The 23,872-nt window shown below is 41.7% G+C and overlaps 1 protein-coding gene, 1 long non-coding RNA gene and 1 pseudogene across 2 annotated transcripts in view; 1 reads left to right on the top strand and 2 right to left on the bottom strand.

Moving 5' to 3' along the window:
• Nucleotides 1-23,872, top strand: part of LOC138854618 (uncharacterized) — a 225,688-nt gene that overhangs the window by 2,093 nt on the left and 199,723 nt on the right. The gene's annotated exons all lie outside the window — the stretch shown is intronic.
• The window catches only part of LOC138854617 (cytochrome c oxidase subunit 2-like), a 222,773-nt pseudogene that overhangs the window by 10,397 nt on the left and 188,504 nt on the right, over nt 1-23,872 (bottom strand).
• Nucleotides 1-23,872, bottom strand: part of LOC138854612 (organic cation transporter protein-like) — a 154,214-nt gene that overhangs the window by 62,317 nt on the left and 68,025 nt on the right. Inside the window, exons 5-7 of the mRNA XM_070098815.1 lie at nt 14,253-14,387; nt 9,390-9,469; nt 191-372 (exon numbers count right to left, since the gene is read on the bottom strand). Of these exons, the coding sequence (XP_069954916.1) occupies nt 191-372; nt 9,390-9,469; nt 14,253-14,387 (397 nt within the window). The remainder of the gene's footprint in view (nt 1-190; nt 373-9,389; nt 9,470-14,252; nt 14,388-23,872) is intronic.

The raw sequence follows: 23,872 nt of genomic DNA, 5'->3' as shown, positions 1-23,872 counted from the left end.
CAATGATTTCAAGTTGATTTTACCATTTTACTGCATTAAATTTGCTGGCTAGACAATGAAAATAAATAGGCACTAAAGAGTGATATATATCCAAAATAAACTATGCAAAAATGCAGAAAAAAAAATCAGTATTTTAATCAATGAGTCTTCAAAATTTGCATTATTAATTAATTTTATTGAAATCACTTACTAGAGAAGCAATGAATGGTTGGAGAATACCACCAGTACGAGCACACATGGAACAAGTACCAACTGCCACACTGCGATACTCAGTTGGGAAGATCTCAGCAGAGTAGATGTAGGCGATGGCAAATGCTGCTGCTATTCCAAACTTTCCCACCAAACTCAGACCAACTACCAACCAGTAGTTTCCTTTTTTAAGAAATAGAAAATTAAAGGAAATACACATATATAGAGGTAGAATAAAGGTTAATTTAATTTTTGGTTAAGCAAAACTGTTGTTTTCCAGACAATGTTAGTAAGATATATAGTAATTGCATGTTACATAAATTAGTATAGTATATATGTACACAGGTTAATTAATTGTATTGTATCACCTCCATTATATACAAAAAGTTATTTTCCGGGAAAGAAGCTATTAGTAGCTATAATCCCCTTTGCCATTATTAAGTAATTTGCAATGATAAATGGTAATGTTGCAATGATCAAGATAAACTGTTGTTGGAGCTTCAATATATACTTTGCATAATACATCAGAGTGATGCAATGAAAGTTAAAAATAAGCGACATATCCTGCCGAAAGAAACTGTTATTTAAGAAATTCCCGTCAAAAATTATTTGTGGTGAACAAAGGTAGATCTTACCTAAGGATTTTATAGATATATGAAAATTAATGTGGAAGTAATTTTAGAAGAAACTGATTATCAAAGTAAAATGAATAATCTCATAGATGATACAAACTTGGAGAGAAAACCTTAGATTCAGATAATATTAACTTTATCAAATCAGTAAAACTACTAAAAGACAAAAAATTACTTAATAAAAAAATTATGACCAAGTCATTTTTTTTCACATTTTATGTATTAATCAAAACAAATAAAGAAGATAATCTAGTCAGACCCATAATTAGCTCCATTAGTTCAGTTTCCTACAAATTATCCAAATGGTTAGTAGATGTATTAAGCAAAATTTCTAACTTTAATGTCAAATATAATATTGATTTAGGTGACTGATACAGTATGGTTTGTTTTGATATCCTTTCATTGCTCACAAAAGTTCATATTGACGAATTATTTAGCTTCCTATCTGAAGACCTCAGTAACTGCGACTTGCCATTGTCTGTACCAACAATCTCTGAGTTCATTAAACTTTGTACTTTTGATGTACAGTTTGTGTTTAATGACTAAGTTTTGTATGGAAATGAGAAATTCTCTCTCATCGGTCTTCAACAACTTGTACATGGAATATTTTGAAACAAGATTGATTAACAGAATTCTTCCAAATAAAGCTAAGTGGTACAGATATATTGATGTCTTATGAATAATGACCAAGAATATACATATACATGTATATCATTTCCTTTTTCAGTTAAGTAGTCTAGCTCTTTCCATGAAGTTTACTGTTGAATTTGAATAAAATAATCTATTTCCTTTATTAAATGTCTTAATTATCAGAAGGAACCATGATTTTAAATTTAAAGTATATAGAAAATAAATAACACTGGTCAACAATCTTTGAAATTTTGTTTGCGTCTTAAATTAGATTAGTTATTTCTTATGTATTTTCATTTCTTGAATCCAAATATCACATTTATTTATTTAGAAATTTATTTATTTAGAAATTTTAGCATACATACAGAGGTACAAAAAAAATACAGGTAAGAGCAGCATGCCAAAGCATTGAAAAATGCTTATTTGCTGTAGGTTTAAAGATACGAGACATGCAATATTTGATTATCTTATTATAAGTTACTAAATGTGTCAGAATGTTTTAAACTTTAATTTGTACCAACTCTGCCTTTTTGCTTGACGCTGATAGTGGGAAGGAGCACATAAAGAAGTTTACCTCAACTTCTTTATTTTTCGTCCGATTTATTTCGTCTTTTTTTTTTTTGTACGTAAAGAAGCACCTTTCCATTTTAATATGACCAAGTTTCAATAAGAGAGCTCCTAAAACAACTGAGAAAAAAATGATTTACTAATAATCATACATATTGAACAGTATTTTCGTAATGGGACTTGGAGAAGCTGTTTTGGCATTATCTAGGCATAAAACAATGCTAAACTGTATTGAACATGGTTAACTTTACTGTAATTTATCCTATCTTCATTCTTAAAAAAAATAAAGTTTGTATGGTTTTTACATTCAGCCAAATATCTGACTTTTGCCTTCACAAAAATCAAAAACAAATTATATCTCAAAATGATAACCACCAGTTTGTAAAACAATCTTTCCTTTATGTTGTTTGTGAATTTCATTACATTCCTGTTATTATTAACGACATTATAGCAATATATATGTGAATAACAAATATAAGCCGGCTAAGCTGACTTTTGAACTTCAAATGAACCTTCACAAAAATCAAAAACAAATTATATCTCAAAATGATAACCACCAGTTTGTAAAACAATCTTTCCTTTATGTTGTTTGTGAATTTCATTACATTCCTGTTATTATTAACGACAGTATAGCAATATATATCTGAATAACTTACTTCCCAGATAATCCACGAAACAGCCGGACCACCGATTTTTTTTTTTTTTTTTTTTTTTTTTTTTTTTTTTTTTTTTTTTTTTTTTTTTTTTTTTGAGAAAATATAATTTTTCTCAATTTTATACTGGATTACGAGTGTATATCATAGTTACCACTCTCCGTTTTCTTTAATATAAAGACCCTGGAGGTGATAGGAGAATGGAAACTCATCCATAGCTAAAGGAATGTTATATTCCATAGGGAGCACTCGAAGAATATGCTATACATTATTCATTCTGGAGTATTTATCATATTTCTTTGTTATTTATATTGTTTATGTCATATTAGATCAATTGTGATAGATAAATAAGCCGTAGAAGCGATAATAGCGTTATATTGAAGCATATTCCCTGGCTATCAAGAGACTGGAATTTCTGATGACGTCAGCAAGATGTTCCCAGGAGGTTCCTGGTTGGCTGTAAGTCTACGTATAAGTCCCACCCACTGTATTATGATGCCAAATCGTCAATTATTATATTAGAATAATACAATAAATGCACAAAAAAAAAAAATCGGAAAAAAACATGAAAATTGAGGACAGGTGAGCAGACCTGCCGCGGGTGGTGACGTCACCCTAGGTGTTTTAAATGACTATAATTGTCGTAGAACAATGATTCTTGTACCAGTGTGTTGCTAGAGAGTTCAACTATTTTTCTATATGATTAACTCAATTTGTGAATTTTCTCGAATATTTTTTTCGTTCGCGCTGGGCGAGCTTTAAGTCCCCCTTATAGTGGGCTGAAGAATCATCTCTTGCCAATGTCCAGCAATAGTCTGCAAACATTCTTGTGCCCCATTTGCCCTGGTACCATTTTTCCTTGGTTGAAATATCTTGGTGAAACCTTTCACCATGTTCGTCACTAACTGCCTCACAGTTCGCTGGAAAACAGTCTATATGCGAGTCCAAAAAGTGGATTTTAAGTGACAAGTTTAAATCCCATGTTCTTGTAAGCTTTGATGAGGTTTTCACCAATTCTTCATAGTTGCCTTCCCTTCTGTTTCCGAGAAATCCCTTCGCCACTAAAATGTTTCCCAAGCAACTTTCTCTTCCCCATGAAGGTCTGATTTAAGAAGCTCTCTAATCTGAGAACCATTTAAGACTCCCTCTATTTTAGTGTCGCTAAGTGACGGATTGTCCATAGCTTTTACAAAGTTTTTCATGAGCCCAGTTTTATGTGTAGTGGTGGTAGCAAAATTTTGTTTGGTTCAACGAGAGGTGGATGTTGAATATTTTTCATCCCAGGCTCCAGTGACTGACGAGGTGGCCAGTCTCTCCTGATGTAGGGGGAACCTCCTGCACGGCTGTCCCATTCAGAGATACAAGATAATATGCGTTTGGAAAATCACTCCACATGAAAGTAAAAAACTCAGCAGGAGGCTGGGGCGCCACGAGTAAGCTGAGAGACAACACAGTAAGTGTCCGGGGCCCAAAACTTCATTTGCCATTTTCCACTTATCTGGCACCATGCCAGTTTGTAGTGATATGTTGAAAAGATTAGCCAAAGGTTTGCTAAACTCCTCTTTACATTCCTTTAGAACCCTTGCATACAGTTCATCAGGGCCTGGGGATTTGTTAGGTTTTAATTTATCTATTTGCCTAAGGACCATGTCACTTGTGACCCTAATCGTGCACAGTTTATTATCGTCCTGTTCTACATAATTTATTATTTCTGGAATATCGTTGGTATCTTCCTGTGTAAAAACTGAGAGGAAGTATGTGTTAAAAATTCTACACATTTCCTTATCACTGTCAGTGAGCTGACCCGAGGAACTTTTGAGTGGGCCTATCTTGTCCCTGATCTTACTTCTGTGTACCTGAAAGAATCCTTTTGGGTTAGTCTTCGATTCTCTTGCAACTTTAACCTCATAATCTCTTTTTGCTTTTCTAATTCCCTTTTTTATTTCTCTCTGTAACTGAATATATCGATTTCTTAATTGCCCCTCTCCTTTTTTGATTTGCCTATATATGCCTCTCTTGACCAGTTAGGTATTTTAATCTATTGTTCATCCATTTAGGATCATTTTTGTTTGATCTGATTTCCCTATTTGGAACATAATTTGACTGAGCAGCTAGAACTATGCCCTGGAAAGCATCATATCGGCAACCATCACCACCTACCTGACCCTTAGTCAGGTCATTCCAGTTCAGCCCACCTAAGTAATTTTTCAGTCCTATGAAATCAGCCAAGCAGAAGTCAGGGACAGAGACTTGATTGCCCTTATTAGGGGAACTCCATGATATATTAAAACTGAGTGATTTGTGATCACTTTCCCCAAGCTCATCATTAACCTCAAGATTATTAATTAGTGTTTCCCTACTGGCAAGAACCAAGTCAAGGAGGTTATTTCCCCTAGTTGGCTCTGTCACAAACTCTTTTAAAAAACAATCCTGGATCGTAACAAGAAAGTCACCTGACTCTAAATTTCCTGCCAAATTGCTCTAGTCAATCTGTCTATAGTTGAAATCTCCCATTAGCAAAACATTTTCGTATGTAGATGCCTTACGAATTTCGTCCCATAGAAGTTTACTGCACTCCCTATCAAGATTTGGGGCCCTGTAAATCACACCCAAAATTAGTTTTTCTCGGCCCTCGAGAAGCTGTAACCAAACAGATTTAGTGGCTGACGCTTCTAATTTTATATCTTATCTAACACAACAATTTAAATTGTCTCTGACATACATCGCTACTCCACCACCCTTCCTGTTGACCCTGTCAGTGTGGAATAATTTATAGCCTTGTATGTGACATTCAGAGGGCATCTCTCTTTCAGATTGAGCCAGGTCTCTGTTATAGCAATAATATCTATGTTTCCTGCACTTGCAATTAATCTTAGCTCATCTATCTTATTTCTTACACTCCTGCTATTAGTATAGTAAACCTTAAGGGAGCTAGTCCCTTGCTGCCCTCTGCTGTCCCCTTTTGTTTGCTGACCTGATCTATTGTCTTTATTTATAACTTCATGCTGAATGCCTTTTATACATTTACTGTTTCCAACCCTAGTGTTGCAACCTGCTTGTTTTCCACACACACCCATACCTCTATCTTCTATCAGTTTAAAATCATAGGCATTTCACCAATGGCCTTCTCAATCGAGTTTGCAAGTGCTACCACCCCAGCCCCAGAGAGATGTACCCCATCCCTTGCATACATATTATGTTTGCCATAAAAGTTGTTCCAGTTGTCAATGAATGGGATTGCAAGTTCTTTGCAGTATCTGTCTAGCCAGCAATTTACACCAATTGCCCTAGACAACCATTCATTTCCTACTCCCCTTCTAGGCAAGATGCTACATATGGTTGGGACCCCTCCCTTAGACTTAATGAAATCTATAGCTGACCTGTACTTATCTAGCAGTTCTTCTCTCCTACCCTTCCCAATATCATTTCCACCAGCACTGAGACAGATAATGGGCTTGTTCCCATTACCTGACATGATATTATCCAGCCTGTTGACTATGTCCCCAACACCAGCTCCATGGAAGCACACTCTGTCTCTCATCTTCTTATTCCTATTACAAAAAGCATGGTCAGTATATCTTACCTGAGTCACCAACCACAAGAATGCGCTTACCTCTTTTAGCAGGGGCAGTAGTACCCTTACCTTCACTGGCCACTGAAGTACATTCATCCTGAAGAACAGAGAAGCGATTTCCTATCTTCAGATCTTCACTCTTAACTTTCCTTTTTCTGATGCTCCTCCCATTACTGGGAACCACTCACCACTTGCAGCAGGTGCTGGACTGCACCTCACTGCTGGTAGCCGTTGCTACCTCCCCACCTACAGCCTCCTCACAGCGAGAGAGAGACTGCTAGAAGCCTCATTCTCCACAACTCCAGCCACTTCACACTCTCTCCCAGACCCATTGAGGTGGACCTTCAGCCTCCTAATCTCCTCCTGGAGAAGCAAGACCTCCTCATTCAACTCTCCAACCTCAATTTTTAAAACACTGCAGAAGCAAGCCATGCTTTGTAACCGTCCACGCTAATCCCCAAAGCAGGTCAGGGTCTGTGACCTCACGTGACGACTGACAACTGACGAATGTGGTCACTTTTGCTTGTTATATTGCTGTTTGGCTTATCCGTCGTTTTATTGTTCAAGCAAGCTGTTCGGATTGCCAGGTGGTCAAGAAGTTAGTTGATGTGAGGACTTTGTCAGTCACTGGTTTAAGTCTAGTCGAGTCGTGAGACATAGCGAACTACTTAGAGCACTTACACACATACACACAAACTTATTTGTAAATTGTATAAATAAATGTTAATGTACCAGATGGTACTTAAGATTTATAAATGTGATATGTGCCTTCAGCACAATACTATTGTACACGAGAGAAGTGATTACTCTTATTTTGATTACTGTGATTAATTTAATTTGATAATATACTCCTAGACATTATTATTGTTAATAAATTTATTAGATTTTAATTTCTCTAGTTAGTAGCCTACCAGTTGTAATCCTGAAGAACTAATAATTCTTATTGAATTCTAATGGATAACTGGACAAGGATACTGAATAATTGTTACAAAAACCCAGTAACAGGCTGGATGCTAGAAGGGCAGTCCTTTCTAGTATTCACTGGAGATCTCTAAGCTTATTAGAAATCGCGATTTTTGTAACAGTGGTGGTGGTGGCGGTGGTGGTGGTGGTGGTGGTGGTGGTAGCGGTGGTGGTGGTGGTGGCGGTGGTGGTGGCGGTGGTGATGGTGGTGGTGGCGGTGGTGATAGTGGTGGTGGCGGTGGTGATAGTGGTGGTGGCGGTGGTGATAGTGGTGGCAGTGGTGGTGATGGTGGTGGTGATAGTGGCGGTGGTGATGGCGGTGGTGATGGTGGCGGTGATGGTGGTGGTGATGATGGCAGTGGTGATGGTGGTGATGGTGGTGGTGGTGATGGTGGTGATGGTGGTAGTGGTGGTGGTGGTGGTGGTGGCGGTGGTGGTGGTGGTGATGGCGGTGGTGGTGATAATGGTGGTGGCGGTGGTGATAATGGTGGTGGCGGTGGTGATGGTGGCGGTGGTGATGGTGGCGGTGGTGATGGTGGCGGTAGTGGTGGTGGTGGTGGCGGTTGTGATGGTGGTGGTGGTGATGGCGGTGGTCGTGATGGTGGCGGTGGTGATGGTGGTGGTGGTGATGGTGGCGGTGGTGGTGATGGTGGCGGTGGTGATGGTGGCGGTGGTGGTGGTGGTGGTGGCAGTGGTGGTGGCGGTGGTGATGGTGGTGGTGGTGGTGGTGGTGGTGGTGATGGTGGTGTTGGTGATGGTGATGATGGTGGTGGTGGTGATGGTGGTGGTGGTGATAGTGGTGATGGTGGCGGTGGTGGTGGTGATGGTGGTGGTGATGGTGGCGGTGGTGGTGATGATGGTGGCGGTGGCGGTGGTGATGGTGGTGGTGATGGTGGTGGTGATGATGGTGGTGGTGGCGGTGGTGATAGTGGTGGTGGCGGTGGTGATAGTGGTGGTGGCGGTGGTGATGGTGGTGGTGGCGGTGATGGTGGCGGTGGCGGTGGTGGTAGTGGCGGTGGAGGTGGTGGCGGTGTTGGTGATGGCGGTGGTGGTGGTGATGGTGGCGGTGGTGGTGGTGGTGGTGGTGGTGGTGGTGGTGGTGGCAGCGGTGGTGGCGGTGGTGGCAGTGGTGGTGGTGGTGGTGGTGGCAGCGGTGGTGGTGGAAGCGGTAGTGGTTGTGGTGGTGGCGGTGGTGGTGGTGGTGGTGGCGGTGGTGGTTGTGGTTGTGGTGGTGGTGGTGGTGGTGGTGGTTGTGGTGGTGGCAGTGGTGGTGGTGGTGGCGGTGGTGGTGGTGGTGGTGGCTGTGGTGGTGGTGTGTGTGTGTGTGTGTGTGTGTGTGTGTGTGGGCGCGTTATTGTGGTCATGGGTGTGAAAGTGACTTTGGTCAATGGTGTGGAAGTAAGTGTGGTCATTGGTGTGGAAGTGAGTGTGGTCATGGGAGTGGGAGTGTGATCATGGGTATGGAAGTGAGTGTGGTCATGGGAGCGGAAGTGTAATCATGGGTATGGAAGTGAGTGTGGTCATGGGTGTGGAAGTGAGTGTGATCATGGGTGTGGAAGTGAGTGTGATCATGGGTATGGAAGCGAGTGTGGTCATGGGAGCGGAAGTGAGTGTGGTCATGGGTATGGAAGTGAGTGTAATCATGGGTATGGAAGTGAGTGTGATCATGGGAGCGGAAGTGAGTGTGGTCATGGATGTGTGAGTTTGGTCATGGGAGCGGAAGTGAGTGTGATCATGGGTATAGAAGTGAGTGTGATCATGGTAGCGGAGGTGAGTGTGGTCATAAGTGTGGAAGTGAGTGTGGTCATAAGTGTGGAAGTGAGTGTTGTCATAAGTGTGGAAGTGAGTGTTGTCATAAGTGTGGAAGTGAGTGTGGTCATAAGTGTGGAAGTGAGTGTGGTCATAAGTGTGGAAGTGAGTGTTGTCATAAGTGTGGAAGTGAGTGTGGTCATAAGTGTGGAAGTGAGTGTGGTCATAAGTGTGGAAGTGAGTGTGGTCATAAGTGTGGAAGTGAGTGTTGTCATAAGTGTGGAAGTAAGTGTGGTCATAAGTGTGGAAGTGTGGTCATAAGTGTGGAAGTAAGTGTGGAAGTAAGTGTGGTCATAAGTGTGGAAGTAAGTGTGGTCATAAGTGTGGAAGTAAGTGTGGTCATGGAGTATACCATAAAGTCACATAATTTACCTTGAGGGATAAATCCGGATGTGAAGCATGCGACACCACCCAGGGAAAACATGAATGAGAGCGAGGCCTTCCTTCCCAGCCTGTGGTATAACAGTCAGTAACAACCTACACCACTCTCTCACTGTGTGGTGTAACAGTAACAACTTACACTACTCTCTCACTATCTGGTATAACAGTCAGTAACCAACACCACTGTCACACTGTGTGGTATAACAGTCAGTAACAACCTACACCACTCTCTCACTGTGTGGTGTAACAGTAACAACTTACACCACTCTCTCACTGTGTGGTGTAACAGTAACAACTTACACCACTCTCTCACTATTTGGTATAACAGTCAGTAACCAACACCACTGTCACACTGTGTGGTATAACAGTCAGTAACAACCTACACCACTCTCTCACTGTGTGGTGTAACAGTAACAACTTACACCACTCTCTCACTATCTGGTATAACAGTCAGTAACCAACACCACTGTCACACTGTGTGGTATAACAGTCAGTAACAACCTACACCACTCTCTCACTGTGTGGTGTAACAGTAACAACTTACACCACTCTCTCACTATCTGGTATAACAGTCAGTAACCAACACCACTGTCACACTGTGTGGTATAACAGTCAGTAACAACCTACACCACTCTCTCACTGTGTGGTGTAACAGTAACAACTTACACCACTCTCTCACTATCTGGTATAACAGTCAGTAACCAACACCACTGTCACACTGTGTGGTATAACAGTCAGTAACAACCTACACCACTGTCACACTGTGTGGTGTAACAGTAACAACATACACCACTCTCACACTGTGTGGTATAACAGTAACAACCTACACCACTCTCACACTGTGTGGTATAACAGTAACAGCCTACACGATTCTCACACACTGTGTGGTATAGCAGTAACTGCCTAAACGACTCACTCACACTGTGTGGTATAACTCACGAAATCGTAATGACACGATTGCAAACAAACCATACCACGGGCGGGGACAGAACCCGCGATCAGAGTCTCTCAAAACTTCAGACCGTCGCGTTAGCCACTGGACCAGCTAGCTTCAATAAGATTCGACCAACTAGGTATATTTCTACACCATAGGCGAACCAGTGGCTAACGCGACGGTCTGGAGTTTTGAGACTCTCTGATCGCGGGTTCTATTCCCACCCGTGGTATGGTCTGTGTGGTATAACAGTAGCAACCTACACGACTGTCACATACTGTGGTATAGCAATCAGTTAGTAACAACTTACGTGACTCTCACACACCGTGGTATAGCAGTAAGCTAGTAACAACTTACAAGACTCTCACTGTGGCATAGCAGTCAGTCAGCAACAGCTTACATGACTCTCAGTGTGGTATAACAGTCAGTAACAACTTACATGACTCACACAGTGTTGTATAGCAGTCAGTTAGTAACAACTTACATGACTCACACAGTGTGGTATAGCAGTCAGTAACAACTTACATGACTCACACAGTGTTGCATAGCAGTCAATAACAACTTACATGAATCTCACACACTGTGGTACAGCAGTCAGTAACAACTTACATGACTCATACAGAGTGGTATAGGAGTCAGTAACAACTTGGATGGCTCACACAGTGTCACATAGCAGTCAGTTACTAACAACCTACATGACTCTCACATAGTGTGGTATAGCAGTCACTTAGTAACAACTTACATAACTCACTCACTGTGGTATAGCAGTCAGTCAGTAACAACTTACATGACTCACACAGTGTGGTATAGCAGTCAGTAACAATTTATATGACTCACACTGTGTGGTATAGCAGTCAGTAACAACTTACATGACTCACACAGTGTGGTAAACCAGTCAGTAACACCTTACATGACTCACACAGTGTGGTAAACCAGTCAGTAACACCTTATATGATTCACACAGTGTGGTATAGGAGTCAGTAAAAACTTACATGACTTCCACAGTGTGGTATAGCAGTCGGTAACAACTTACATGACTGACTCAGTGTGGTAGAGCAGCCAGTAACAACTTAGGTGATTCACACACTGTGGTATAGCAGGCAGTAACAACTTAGGTGACTCACACACTGTGGTATATCAGTCAGTAACAACTTACATGACTCTCATACACTGTGGTATAGCAGTCAGTTAGAAACAACTTACATGACTCTCACACAGTGTGGTAAAGAAGTCAGTAACAACTAACATGACTCTCACACAGTGTGGTATAGCAGTCAGTGATAAGTTACATGACTCTCACACACACTCTGGTATAGCAGTCAGTAACAACTTACATTACTGTATCACACTATTGTATAGCAGTCAGTCAGTAACAACTTACATAGCTCTCACACACTGTGGTATAGCAGTCAGTCAGTAACAACTTACATAGCTCTCACACACTGTGGTATAGCAGTCAGTCAGTAACAACTTACATAGCTCTCACACACTGTGGTATAGCAGTCAGTAACAACTTACATGACTCTCACACACTGTGGCATAGCAGTCAGTAACAACTTACATGACTCTCACACACTGTGGCATAGCAGTCAGTAACAACTAACATGACTCTCACACACTGTGGTATAGCAGTCAGTAACAACTTACATGACTCTCACACACTGTGGTATAGCAGTCAGTCAGTAACAACTAATATGATTCACACACTGTGGTATAGCAGTCAGTCAGTAACAACTAATATGATTCACACACTGTGGTATAGCAGTCAGTAACAACTAATATGATTCACACACTGTGGTATAGCAGTCAGTAACAACTAATATGATTCACACACTGTGGTATAGCAGTCAGTAACAACTTATATGATTCTCACACACTGTTGTATAGCAGTCAGTCAGTAACAACTTACATGACTCTCACACACTGTTGTATAGCAGTCAGTAACAACTAACATGACTCTCACACACTGTGGTATAGCAGTCAGTCAGTAACAACTTACATGACTCTCACACACTGTGGTATAGCAGTCAGTCAGTAACAACTAATATGACTCTCACACACTGTTGTATAGCAGTCAGTAACAACTAACATGACTCTCACACACTGTGGTATAGCAGTCAGTCAGTAACAACTAATATGATTCACACACTGTGGTATAGCAGTCAGTTACAACTTATATGATCCTCACTCACTGTTGTATAGCAGTCAGTCAGTAACAACTTACATTACTCTCACACATTGTGGTATAGCAGTCAGTAACAACTTACATGACTCTCACACACTGTGGTATAGCAGTCAGTAACAACTTACATGATTCTCACACACTGTGGTATAGCAGTCAGTAACAACTAACATGACTCTCACATAGTGTGGTTTAGCAGTCAGTCAGTAACAACTTACATGACTCTCACACAGTGTGGTATAGCAGTCAGTCAGTAACAACTTACATGACTCTCACACACTGTGGTATAGCAGTCAGTCAGTAACAACTTACATGACTCTCACACAGTGTGGTATAGCAGTCAGTCAGTAACAACTTACATGACTCTCACACAGTGTGGTATAGCAGTCACTCAGTAACAACTTACATGACTCTCACACACTGTGGTATAGCAGTCAGTCAGTAACAACTTACATGACTCTCACACAGTGTGGTATAGCAGTCAGTCAGTAACAACTTACATGACTCTCACACAGTGTGGTATAGCAGTCACTCAGTAACAACTTACATGACTCTCACACACTGTGGTATAGCAGTCAGTCAGTAACAACTTACATGACTCTCACACAGTGTGGTATAGCAGTCAGTCAGCAACAACTTACATGACTCTCACACAGTGTGGTATAGCAGTCAGTCAGTAACAACTTACATGACTCTCACACAGTGTGGTATAGCAGTCAGTCAGTAACAACTTACATGACTCTCACATACTGTGGTATAGCAGTCAGTCAGCAACAACTTACATGACTCTCACATACTGTGGTATAGCAGTCAGTCAGCAACAATTTACATGACTCTCACATACTGTGGTATAGCAGTCAGTCAGCAACAACTTACATGACTCTCACACACACTGTGGTATAGCAGTCAGTAACAACTTACATGACTCTCACACACTGTGGTATAGCAGTCAGTCAGCAACAATTTACATGACTCTCCAATAATCAATAAAGTCTTGGTCTATTTCTTAATGCCAATAAATTCTCTACTTCCTAAGATTTAGTCACCAGTTTATACATTCACGATCTTTAGTTATCACATATTCATATCAACTGTGAAAACTGTAACAATAACAATGATGATGATAATAATAGTAATAATAAAAAGGAGGAGAAGAAGATGATGATGCAAAAGAAGAACAAGAACAAGAACAAGAACAACAACAACAACAACAACGACAATAATAAAGTGAATTGAAGGAAAAGCAAAAAGAAGACGAGAAACACCATTATTAATATTTTTATAATTAATGTTTATGTTTTCTTTGTTCCTGTTCGCAGACAAATGCTAAACTCTCCGAGAAATTTTTCAAGTATTTATAATTGAAATAGTTCTTTGAAACTCAAGTCGACATATTAAGGAATAGAATTTAAATCTGTGTTTGGCATCGGTTGGACTAATTTCTTCTACAACTGTGAACTTCTCATAGAATAACACCCTATAAGTTTAACCTCTAAAACTCAGTTATCATATATAAAAAAAGATATTCTTGAACTGTTAATATCTATTATTTTATGAAATCAATAAAAAATGAGAATATGAGCACAGTATAAAAATGTATCTGAACTTTCACGAGCTACAAGTGCCCTTATTAGATTTTCAATGTTAATTGTTTATGTTTCTGAGAATTGTTATATGCTTATTCTTCTGGTTGTCACATGTCATTGTTTTCAGCCTCACGCATGAATGAAGATCTTACCTGTCAATGACGGGAAAGGTGAAGATGTACGATGGAATCTCTACCAGCATCGTGGCGATGAAATTTACAAAGACATTGCCACTCAAACTGCTAGAGTTGGAGGATAGTCCATAGTATACCAGAGAGCAGACACACCTGTCAAACAGATCATTATTATTATGTTTACACAGTGTTTTTGAGGGCTACCTAAGTGTTCTGCAAGGGTTGCTAAGTGTGTCAGGGTAGTGAACAATCCTAGAAGTGTTTTTTTAATTGACTGAGCCACATAAGTGTGGGGAGAGCCACAATTTTGTAAGTGATCTGGAAAATAAAAACGTTGTGGGCAGGCTAGTGTGTAAGGCGGCGTTGCCAAGTGTCACCCAAGAAAGATAATAAAGTGAAACAATCGTGTGACCAGTGAAAGAAATACAGTGAATAGGGTACATTATTAAGAGAAGAAATTGAGGTGGATCTACGCCAGGACGTACATCGAGCTGGATCTACGCCAGGACGTCACATCGACCTGGACAATCTACAGTGCTACAGCTGCACTACAAGTACTGTATCACCTATGAGTGGTTGTTTGGGTGGGGGGTTCAGGTTCCAATTAACCGCCAAGCTGAATGTGAATGGTCTAACTCTCATAGCACGATAAAGAATAGGCACTGAAGTATTCAATAAGGTTTAGCAAATGGTAATCCATTAAACAAGGCGATTAACTCACTATAAGCAGGTCGAGCATAGGCAACACTGTAAGGGTGGGAGTCAGGTCACAAGAGCTTGTGGACACAAGCAACAACTGAGAATCTACATTACACTCCAAGCAAAAGCCACCTACTTTTCAGACACATAATAAACCCACACATAATTCGACACATAATTACACACACACACACACACACACACGCACACACACGCACACACACACACGCACACACATGCGCACACACACACACACACACACACACACACACACACACACACACACACACATAGACACACACATATACACACACAACAATAGGGGAGGGCAATATGACCCAGGTGACAAATTTTCAGAGAATTGGGTGGTTTGCGAGTGGAAGGATACGGCCTGTCAGAGTAACTTTCAAGGAAGAATCAGTTCGAACCAGGATTCTGCAAGAGTAAGCAAGACTGAGGGACAAAGAGGGGTACCAGAGAGTATACCTCGACCGCGACAGAACACAAGAAGAAAGGACTACACTGAAAGAGAGGGTACAGAGACGCAAGGAGGAACGAGAAGCAATGAAAATGAGCAGGACCCAGACACAGGAGGAAGGGCAAACACACCCCACAGAATCTCCCACCAAAAGACTCCACCCGCGACATTCCCAACGCAACTGAGCAACCTATACTACAACCCACTCACTGTTCCCTCTGCCACCAACCCCCATATCACAAACCTCACCCCAACAGCTGTCCCTTATGGGCATTCTGACCCCACCCCCATCAACACAAACCCCACCTACACCACAGCCCCATATAGGCCCCCACCAAGGCTCTCGCTCCCCCAACCCCAATATACTTGCATGACCACAATGATAGAAAAGAAACTAAAGGTTTGGTACACAAACGCGGATGGAATAACGAATAAACATGAGGAGTGGAATGAAAGAATCAGTGAAAAATCCCCAGACATCATAGCAGTCACAGAAACAAAACTCGCTGAGACAATAACAGACACAATCTTCCCAACAGGATATCAGATCCTGAGGAAAGATAGAAGGAGTAGAGGGGGAGGAGGGGTTGCACTGCTCATAAAACACCAATGGGGATTTGAGGAAATGGAAGGCATGGACATGATTGGAGAAAGAGACTACATTGTAGGTACAATTCAGTCCGGAGAACATAAAGTAGTCATTGGAGTGATGTATAACCCACCACAGAACTGCAGGAGGCCAAGAGAGGAGTACGAAGAAAACAACAGGGTGATGGTGGACACACTGGCTGAGGTGGCAAGAAGAGCTCACTCGAGCAGAGCAAAGTTACTGGTAATGGGCGATTTCAACCACAGGGAGATCGACTGGGGAAACCTGGAGCCACATGGGGGTCCCGAAACATGGAGAGCCAAGATGATGGATGTGGTACTTGAAAACCTCATGCATCAACATGTCAGGGACACAACCGGAGAGAGAGGGGAGGATGAGCCAGCAAGACTGGATCTTGTGTTCACCCTGAGCAGTTCAGACATTGAGGACATCACTTACGAGAGGCCCCTTGGAGCTAGCGATCATGTGGTTCTGAGTTTTGACTATATAGTAGAGTTACAAGTGGAGAAGGTAACAGGAACTGAAGGGGACAGGCCAAACTATAAAAGGGGGGACTACACAGGTATGAGAAACTTCCTGCAGGAGGTTCAGTGGGACAGAGAAATGGTAGGAAAATCAGTAAACGAGATGATGGAATATGTGGCAACAAAGTGCAAGGAGGCAGAGGAAAGTTTTGTCCCCAAGGGAAACAGAAATAATAGGAAGACCAAAACGAGTCCTTGGTTTACCCGAAGGTGTAGGGAGGCAAAAACTAAGTGCAACAGAGAATGGAAAAGGTACAGGAGGCATAGGACCCAGGAAAACAAGGAGATTAGTAGAAGAGCCAGAAACGAGTATGCGCAGATAAGGAGGGAGGCCCAGCGACAGTATGAAAACGACATAGCATCGAAAGTCAAATCTGACCCGAAACTGCTGTATAGCCACATTAGGAGGAAGACAACAGTCAAGGACCAGGTGATAAGGCTGAGGAAAGAAGGTGGAGAACTCACAAGAAACGATCAAGAGGTATGTGAGGAGCTCAACACGAGATTTAAGGAAGTATTTACAGTAGAGACAGGAAGGACTCTGGGGGGACAGACCAGATGGGGACACCAACAAGGAATACACCAACAAGTGTTGGACGACATACATACAGATGAGGAGGAGGTGAAGAAACTGCTAAGGGACATCGATACCTCAAAGGCAATGGGACCGGACAACATCTCTCCATGGGTCCTTAGAGAGGGAGCAGATATGTTGTGCGTACCACTTACCACAATCTTCAACACATCCCTGGAAACTGGGCAACTACCTGAGGTATGGAAGACGGCAAATGTAGTTACCATTTTCAAAAAAGGAGACAGAAAAGAGGCACTAAACTATAGACCTGTGTCATTGACGTGTATAGTATGCAAAATTATGGAGAAGATTATCAGGAGGAGAGTGGTGGAGCACCTGGAACGGAACAGGAGTATAAATGCCAACCAGCACGGATTCACGGAAGGCAAATCCTGTGTCACAAACCTTCTGGAGTTTTATGATAAAATAACAGAAGTAAGACAAGAGAGAGAGGGGTGGGTTGATTGCATCTTCTTGGACTGCAAGAAGGCCTTTGACACAGTTCCTCACAAGAGATTAGTGCAGAAGCTAGAGCATCAGGCGCATATAACAGGAAGGGCACTGCAATGGATCAGAGAATACCTGACAGGGAGGCAACAACGAGTCATGGTACGTAATGATGTATCACAGTGGGCACCTGTGACGAGCGGGGTCCCACAGGGGTCAGTCCTAGGACCAGTGCTATTTTTGGTATATGTGAACGACATGACGGAAGGGTTAGACTCAGAAGTGTCCCTGTTTGCAGATGATGTGAAGTTAATGAGGAGAATTAAATCTGATGAGGACCAGGCAGGACTTCAAAGAGACCTGGACAGACTGGACACCTGGTCCAGCAAATGGCTTCTCGAATTTAATCCTGCCAAATGCAAAGTCATGAAGATAGGGGAAGGGCACAGAAGACCACAGACAGAGTATAGGCTAGATGGCCAAAGACTGCAAACCTCACTCAAGGAGAAAGATCTTGGGGTGAGTATAACACCGAGCATGTCTCCGGAAGCACACATCAATCAGATAACTGCTGCAGCATATGGGCGCCTGGCAAACCTGAGAACAACATTCCGATACCTTAGTAAGGAATCATTCAAGACACTGTACACCGTGTATGTCAGGCCCATACTGGAGTATGCAGCACCTGTTTGGAACCCGCACTTGATAAAGCACGTCAAGAAACTAGAGAAAGTACAAAGGTTTGCGACAAGGTTAGTTCCAGAGCTAAGGGGAATGTCCTATGAAGAAAGATTAAGGGAAATCGGCCTGACGACACTGGAGGACAGGAGGGTCAGGGGAGACATGATAACGACATATAAAATACTGCGTGGAATAGACAAGGTGGACAAGGACAGGATGTTCCAGGGAGGGGACACAGAAACAAGAGGCCACAATTGGAAGTTGAAGACACAAATGAGTCAGAGAGATAGTAGGAAGTATTTCTTCAGTCATAGAGTTGTAAGGCAGTGGAATAGCCTAGAAAATGACGTAGTGGAGGCAGGAACCATACACAGTTTTAAGACGAGGTTTGATAAAGCTCATGGAGCGGGGAGAGAGAGGGCCTAGTAGCAACCGGTGAAGAGGCGGGGCCAGGAGCTAGGACTCGACCCCTGCAACCACAAATAGGTGAGTACAAATAGGTGAGTACACACACACACACACATTACTGGAATGGGGACCCTCATCCTCAGAGAAGACAATTAACATACCTCAGGGAAAACTCAAGGTTCTCCCCGGAGCTGTTTGAATATTTTCTTCTCCTACCACCCCCTATATTTTATATTCTATGTGAACATTTATTAATAAACAGAATACATTTACAGAAAACACAGACATGAATACAATGGTACAATGTATTAAAGAGCATGAATTTCCTCCAGCTCCTCCGAAGCCGGGCACGAGCCAAGTATGCAGCAAGCATTTCCCCTGTGGATGTCCATGCTGAGGCGCTGGAACATGAAAGTGGCTGCCCTTGGGTTTCTGGTGGTGTCGATGAGTCTGGAACCCAATTCTTTAAGGAAACGTGTGGCATTTTTTCCCCATGATCCCAAGGTCTCTGATCCCACTGGGACAAATTGATACTGTTGGCTTATGTCCCTGTACTTGCTGATCTTGTACTCCTCCCTGTAGTCAGCAGCTCCTCCCTGTCGCCCGTCACTGTGATGGATATAGGTGTCAGCCAGTGTGGGCACACAGGTATAGTCCCATGCTAAGAACTTGCCATTCTTCCAAGGAAAGATGGTGATCCCGTCAGGGCGGTTGGCTGGGTTGTGAGTATTGTTGGCTACTAGTGATTGAGGCTCCCTCTTGGATGGGCATCCAGCTGTAGCAAGGGTTCTCTTTATGATGTCATTGACCTTATTGTGTCTTGCATGCCAGCCCTTGGATTTGGAACAGTTAAGACCATGTAGACCATATTGGTCTGCTTGCGCTTCACCGCAAATACACATATATTGTGTGTAAATTGGGGCAGCAAGGCGCAAAGCCACTGCAATACAGAGGGTCTTAGGGTCTAGTTGCGTTCCCATTGCTGATATGGGAACTGTTTGGAGGGAGTCACTGGAGTGAGGTGCACTCACAGCCTGGAGACGGGCAGTCTATCTGATGTTGCAGCCGTGAGCATATATATATATATATGTATATATATATATATATATATATATATATATATATATATATATATATATATATATATATATATATATATATATATATATATATATATAATGTCGTGCCGAATATGTAAAACTGGACAATTAGCAAGAGCTCATTTAAAATTATGCCCTTTCTAAAATTTTCTCTTCAACGTTTAAAGATAGATTTTTTCATTAATGTTAATGTAAAAAATTTTACTTTTGCTCTAAAAGAATCTTAAAAAAATTACCTAACCTTATTATAACAAGAACAATTTATTTTAGCCTAACCCAACTAAATATATTTTAGATTTGTTTACAATAATTTAATACTAAACAAACACAGTGAAATATATTTTTTTCGTTAGGTTCAGAATGATTTTGGCGAAATTATTGCATACACAAATTTTTGCTTGTCCTATGTGACAAGATGAGCGTTGCTATTTAAGCCAAGATCGCAAGTTCTGCCTATTCGGCACGACACACACACACACACACACACACCAAATGCAAAGTCATAAAGATTGAGGAGGGGCAAAGAAGACCGCAGACAGAGTATAGGCTAGGTGGACAAAGACTACAGACCTCACTCAGGGAGAAAGACCTTGGGGTGACCATAACACCGAGCACATCACCAGAGGCACACATCAACCCAATAACTGCTGCAGCATACGGGCGCCTGGCAAACCTGAGAATAGCGTTCCGATACCTTAATAAGGAATCATTCAAGACACTGTACACTGTGTATGTTAGGCCCATACTGGAGTATGCAGCACCAGTCTGGAACCCACACCTGGTCAAGCACGTCAAGAAGTTAGAGAAAGTACAAAGGTTTGCAACAAGGCTAGTCCCAGAGCTCAGGGGAATGTCGTACGAGGAAAGGTTGAGGGAAATCGGACTGACGACACTGGAGGACAGAAGGGTCAGGGGAGACATGATAACGACATACAAGATACTGCGGGGAATAGACAAGGTGGACAGAGATAGGATGTTCCAGAGAGGGGACATAGGGACAAGGGGTCACAATTGGAAGTTGAAGACTCAGATGAATCAAAGGGATGTTAGGAAGTATTTCTTCAGTCATAGAGTAGTCAAGCTGTGGAATAGCCTAGAAAGTGAAGTAGTGGATGCGGGAACCATACATAGTTTTAAGGCGAGGTATGATAAAGCTCATGGAGCAGGGAGAGAGAGGACCTAGTAGCAATCAGTGAAGAGGCGGGCCCAGGAGCTATGACTCGACCCCTGCAACCACAAACAGGTGAGTACAAATAGGTGAGTACACACACATATCTGATATATATATATATATATATATATATATATATATATATATATATATATATATATGTCGTGCCGAATAGGCAGAACTTGCGATCTTGGCTTAAATAGCAACGTTCATCTTTCCTCCGTAAGCCACGCGTGTCGTATGAGGCGACTAAAATGCCGGGAGCAATGGGCTAGTAACCCCTTCTCCTGTAGACATTTACTAAAAAAGAGAAGAAGAAAAACTTTATAAAACTGGGATGCTTAAATGTGCGTGGATGTAGTGCGGATGACAAGAAACAGATGATTGCTGATGTTATGAATGAAAAGAAGTTGGATGTCCTGGCCCTAAGCGAAACAAAGCTGAAGGGGGTAGGAGAGTTTCAGTGGGGGGAAATAAATGGGATTAAATCTGGAGTATCTGAGAGAGTTAGAGCAAAGGAAGGGGTAGCAGTAATGTTAAATGATCAGTTATGGAAGGAGAAAAGAGAATATGAATGTGTAAATTCAAGAATTATGTGGATTAAAGTAAAGGTTGGATGCGAGAAGTGGGTCATAATAAGCGTGTATGCACCTGGAGAAGAGAGGAATGCAGAGGAGAGAGAGAGATTTTGGGAGATGTTAAGTGAATGTATAGGAGCCTTTGAACCAAGTGAGAGAGTAATTGTGTTAGGGGACCTGAATGCTAAAGTAGGAGAAACCTTTAGAGAGGGTGTGGTAGGTAAGTTTGGGGTGCCAGGTGTAAATGATAATGGGAGCCCTTTGATTGAACTTTGTATAGAAAGGGGTTTAGTTATAGGTAATACATATTTTAAGAAAAAGAGGATAAATAAGTATACAAGATATGATGTAGGGCGAAATGACAGTAGTTTGTTGGATTATGTATTGGTAGATAAAAGACTGTTGAGTAGACTTCAGGATGTACATGTTTATAGAGGGGCCACAGATATATCAGATCACTTTCTAGTTGTAGCTACACTGAGAGTAAAAGGTAGATGGGATACAAGGAGAATAGAAGCATCAGGGAAGAGAGAGGTGAAGGTTTATAAACTAAAAGAGGAGGCAGTTAGGGTAAGATATAAACAGCTATTGGAGGATAGATGGGCTAATGAGAGCATAGGCAATGGGGTCGAAGAGGTATGGGGTAGGTTTAAAAATGTAGTGTTAGAGTGTTCAGCAGAAGTTTGTGGTTACAGGAAAGTGGGTGCAGGAGGGAAGAGGAGCGATTGGTGGAATGATGATGTGAAGAGAGTAGTAAGGGAGAAAAAGTTAGCATATGAGAAGTTTTTACAAAGTAGAAGTGATGCAAGGAGGGAAGAGTATATGGAGAAAAAGAGAGAGGTTAAGAGAGTGGTGAAGCAATGTAAAAAGAGAGCAAATGAGAGAGTGGGTGAGATGTTATCAACAAATTTTGTTGAAAATAAGAAAAAGTTTTGGAGTGAGATTAACAAGTTAAGAAAGCCTAGAGAACAAATTGATTTGTCAGTTAAAAATAGGAGAGGAGAGTTATTAAATGGAGAGTTAGAGGTATTGGGAAGATGGAGGGAATATTTTGAGGAATTGTTAAATGTTGATGAAGATAGGGAAGCTGTGATTTCGTGTATAGGGCAAGGAGGAATAACATCTTCTAGGAGTGAGGAAGAGCCAGTTGTGAGTGTGGGGGAAGTTCGTGAGGCAGTAGGTAAAATGAAAGGGGGTAAGGCAGCTGGGATTGATGGGATAAAGATAGAAATGTTAAAAGCAGGTGGGGATATAGTTTTGGAGTGGTTGGTGCAATTATTTAATAAATGTATGGAAGAGGGTAAGGTACCTAGGGATTGGCAGAGAGCATGCATAGTTCCTTTGTATAAAGGCAAAGGGGATAAAAGAGAGTGCAAAAATTATAGGGGGATAAGTCTGTTGAGTATACCTGGTAAAGTGTATGGTAGAGTTACAATTGAAAGAATTAAGAGTAAGACGGAAAATAGGATAGCAGATGAACAAGGAGGCTTTAGGAAAGGTAGGGGGTGTGTGGACCAGGTGTTTACAATGAAACATATAAGTGAACAGTATTTAGAAAAGGCTAAAGAGGTCTTTGTGGCATTTATGGATTTGGAAAAGGCGTATGACAGGGTGGATAGGGGGGCAATGTGGCAGATGTTGCAAGTGTATGGTATAGGAGGTAGGTTACTGAAAGCAGTGAAGAGTTTTTACGAGGATAGTGAGGCTCAAGTTAGAGTATGTAGGAAAGAGGGAAATTTTTTCCCAGTAAAAGTAGGCCTTAGACAAGGATGTGTGATGTCACCGTGGTTGTTTAATATATTTATAGATGGGGTTGTAAGAGAAGTAAATGCGAGGGTCTTGGCAAGAGGCGTGGAGTTAAAAGATAAAGAATCACACACAAAGTGGGAGTTGTCACAGGTGCTCTTTGCTGATGACACTGTGCTCTTGGGAGATTCTGAAGCGAAGTTGCAGAGATTGGTGGATGAATTTGGTAGGGTGTGCAAAAGAAGAAAATTAAAGGTGAATACAGGAAAGAGTAAGGTTATGAGAATAACAAAAAGATTAGGTGATGAAAGATTGAATATCAGATTGGAGGGAGAGAGTATGGAGGAGGTGAACGTATTCAGATATTTGGGAGTGGACGTGTCAGCAGATGGGTCTATGAAAGATGAGGTGAATCATAGAATTGATGAGGGAAAAAGAGTGAGTCGTGCACTTAGGAGTCTGTGGAGACAAAGAACTTTGTCCTTGGAGGCAAAGAGGGGAATGTATGAGAGTATAGTTTTACCAACACTCTTATATGGGTGTGAAGCATGGGTGATGAATGTTGCAGCGAGGAGAAGGCTGGAGGCAGTGGAGATGTCTTGTCTGAGGGCAATGTGTGGTG

This window comes from Cherax quadricarinatus, chromosome 64, assembly GCF_038502225.1.
Source record: "Cherax quadricarinatus isolate ZL_2023a chromosome 64, ASM3850222v1, whole genome shotgun sequence".
Lineage (NCBI taxonomy): Eukaryota > Metazoa > Arthropoda > Malacostraca > Decapoda > Parastacidae > Cherax > Cherax quadricarinatus.
The sequence above is the reverse complement of the archived record's forward strand: the minus strand, read 5'-3'. Positions and strand labels throughout refer to the sequence as shown.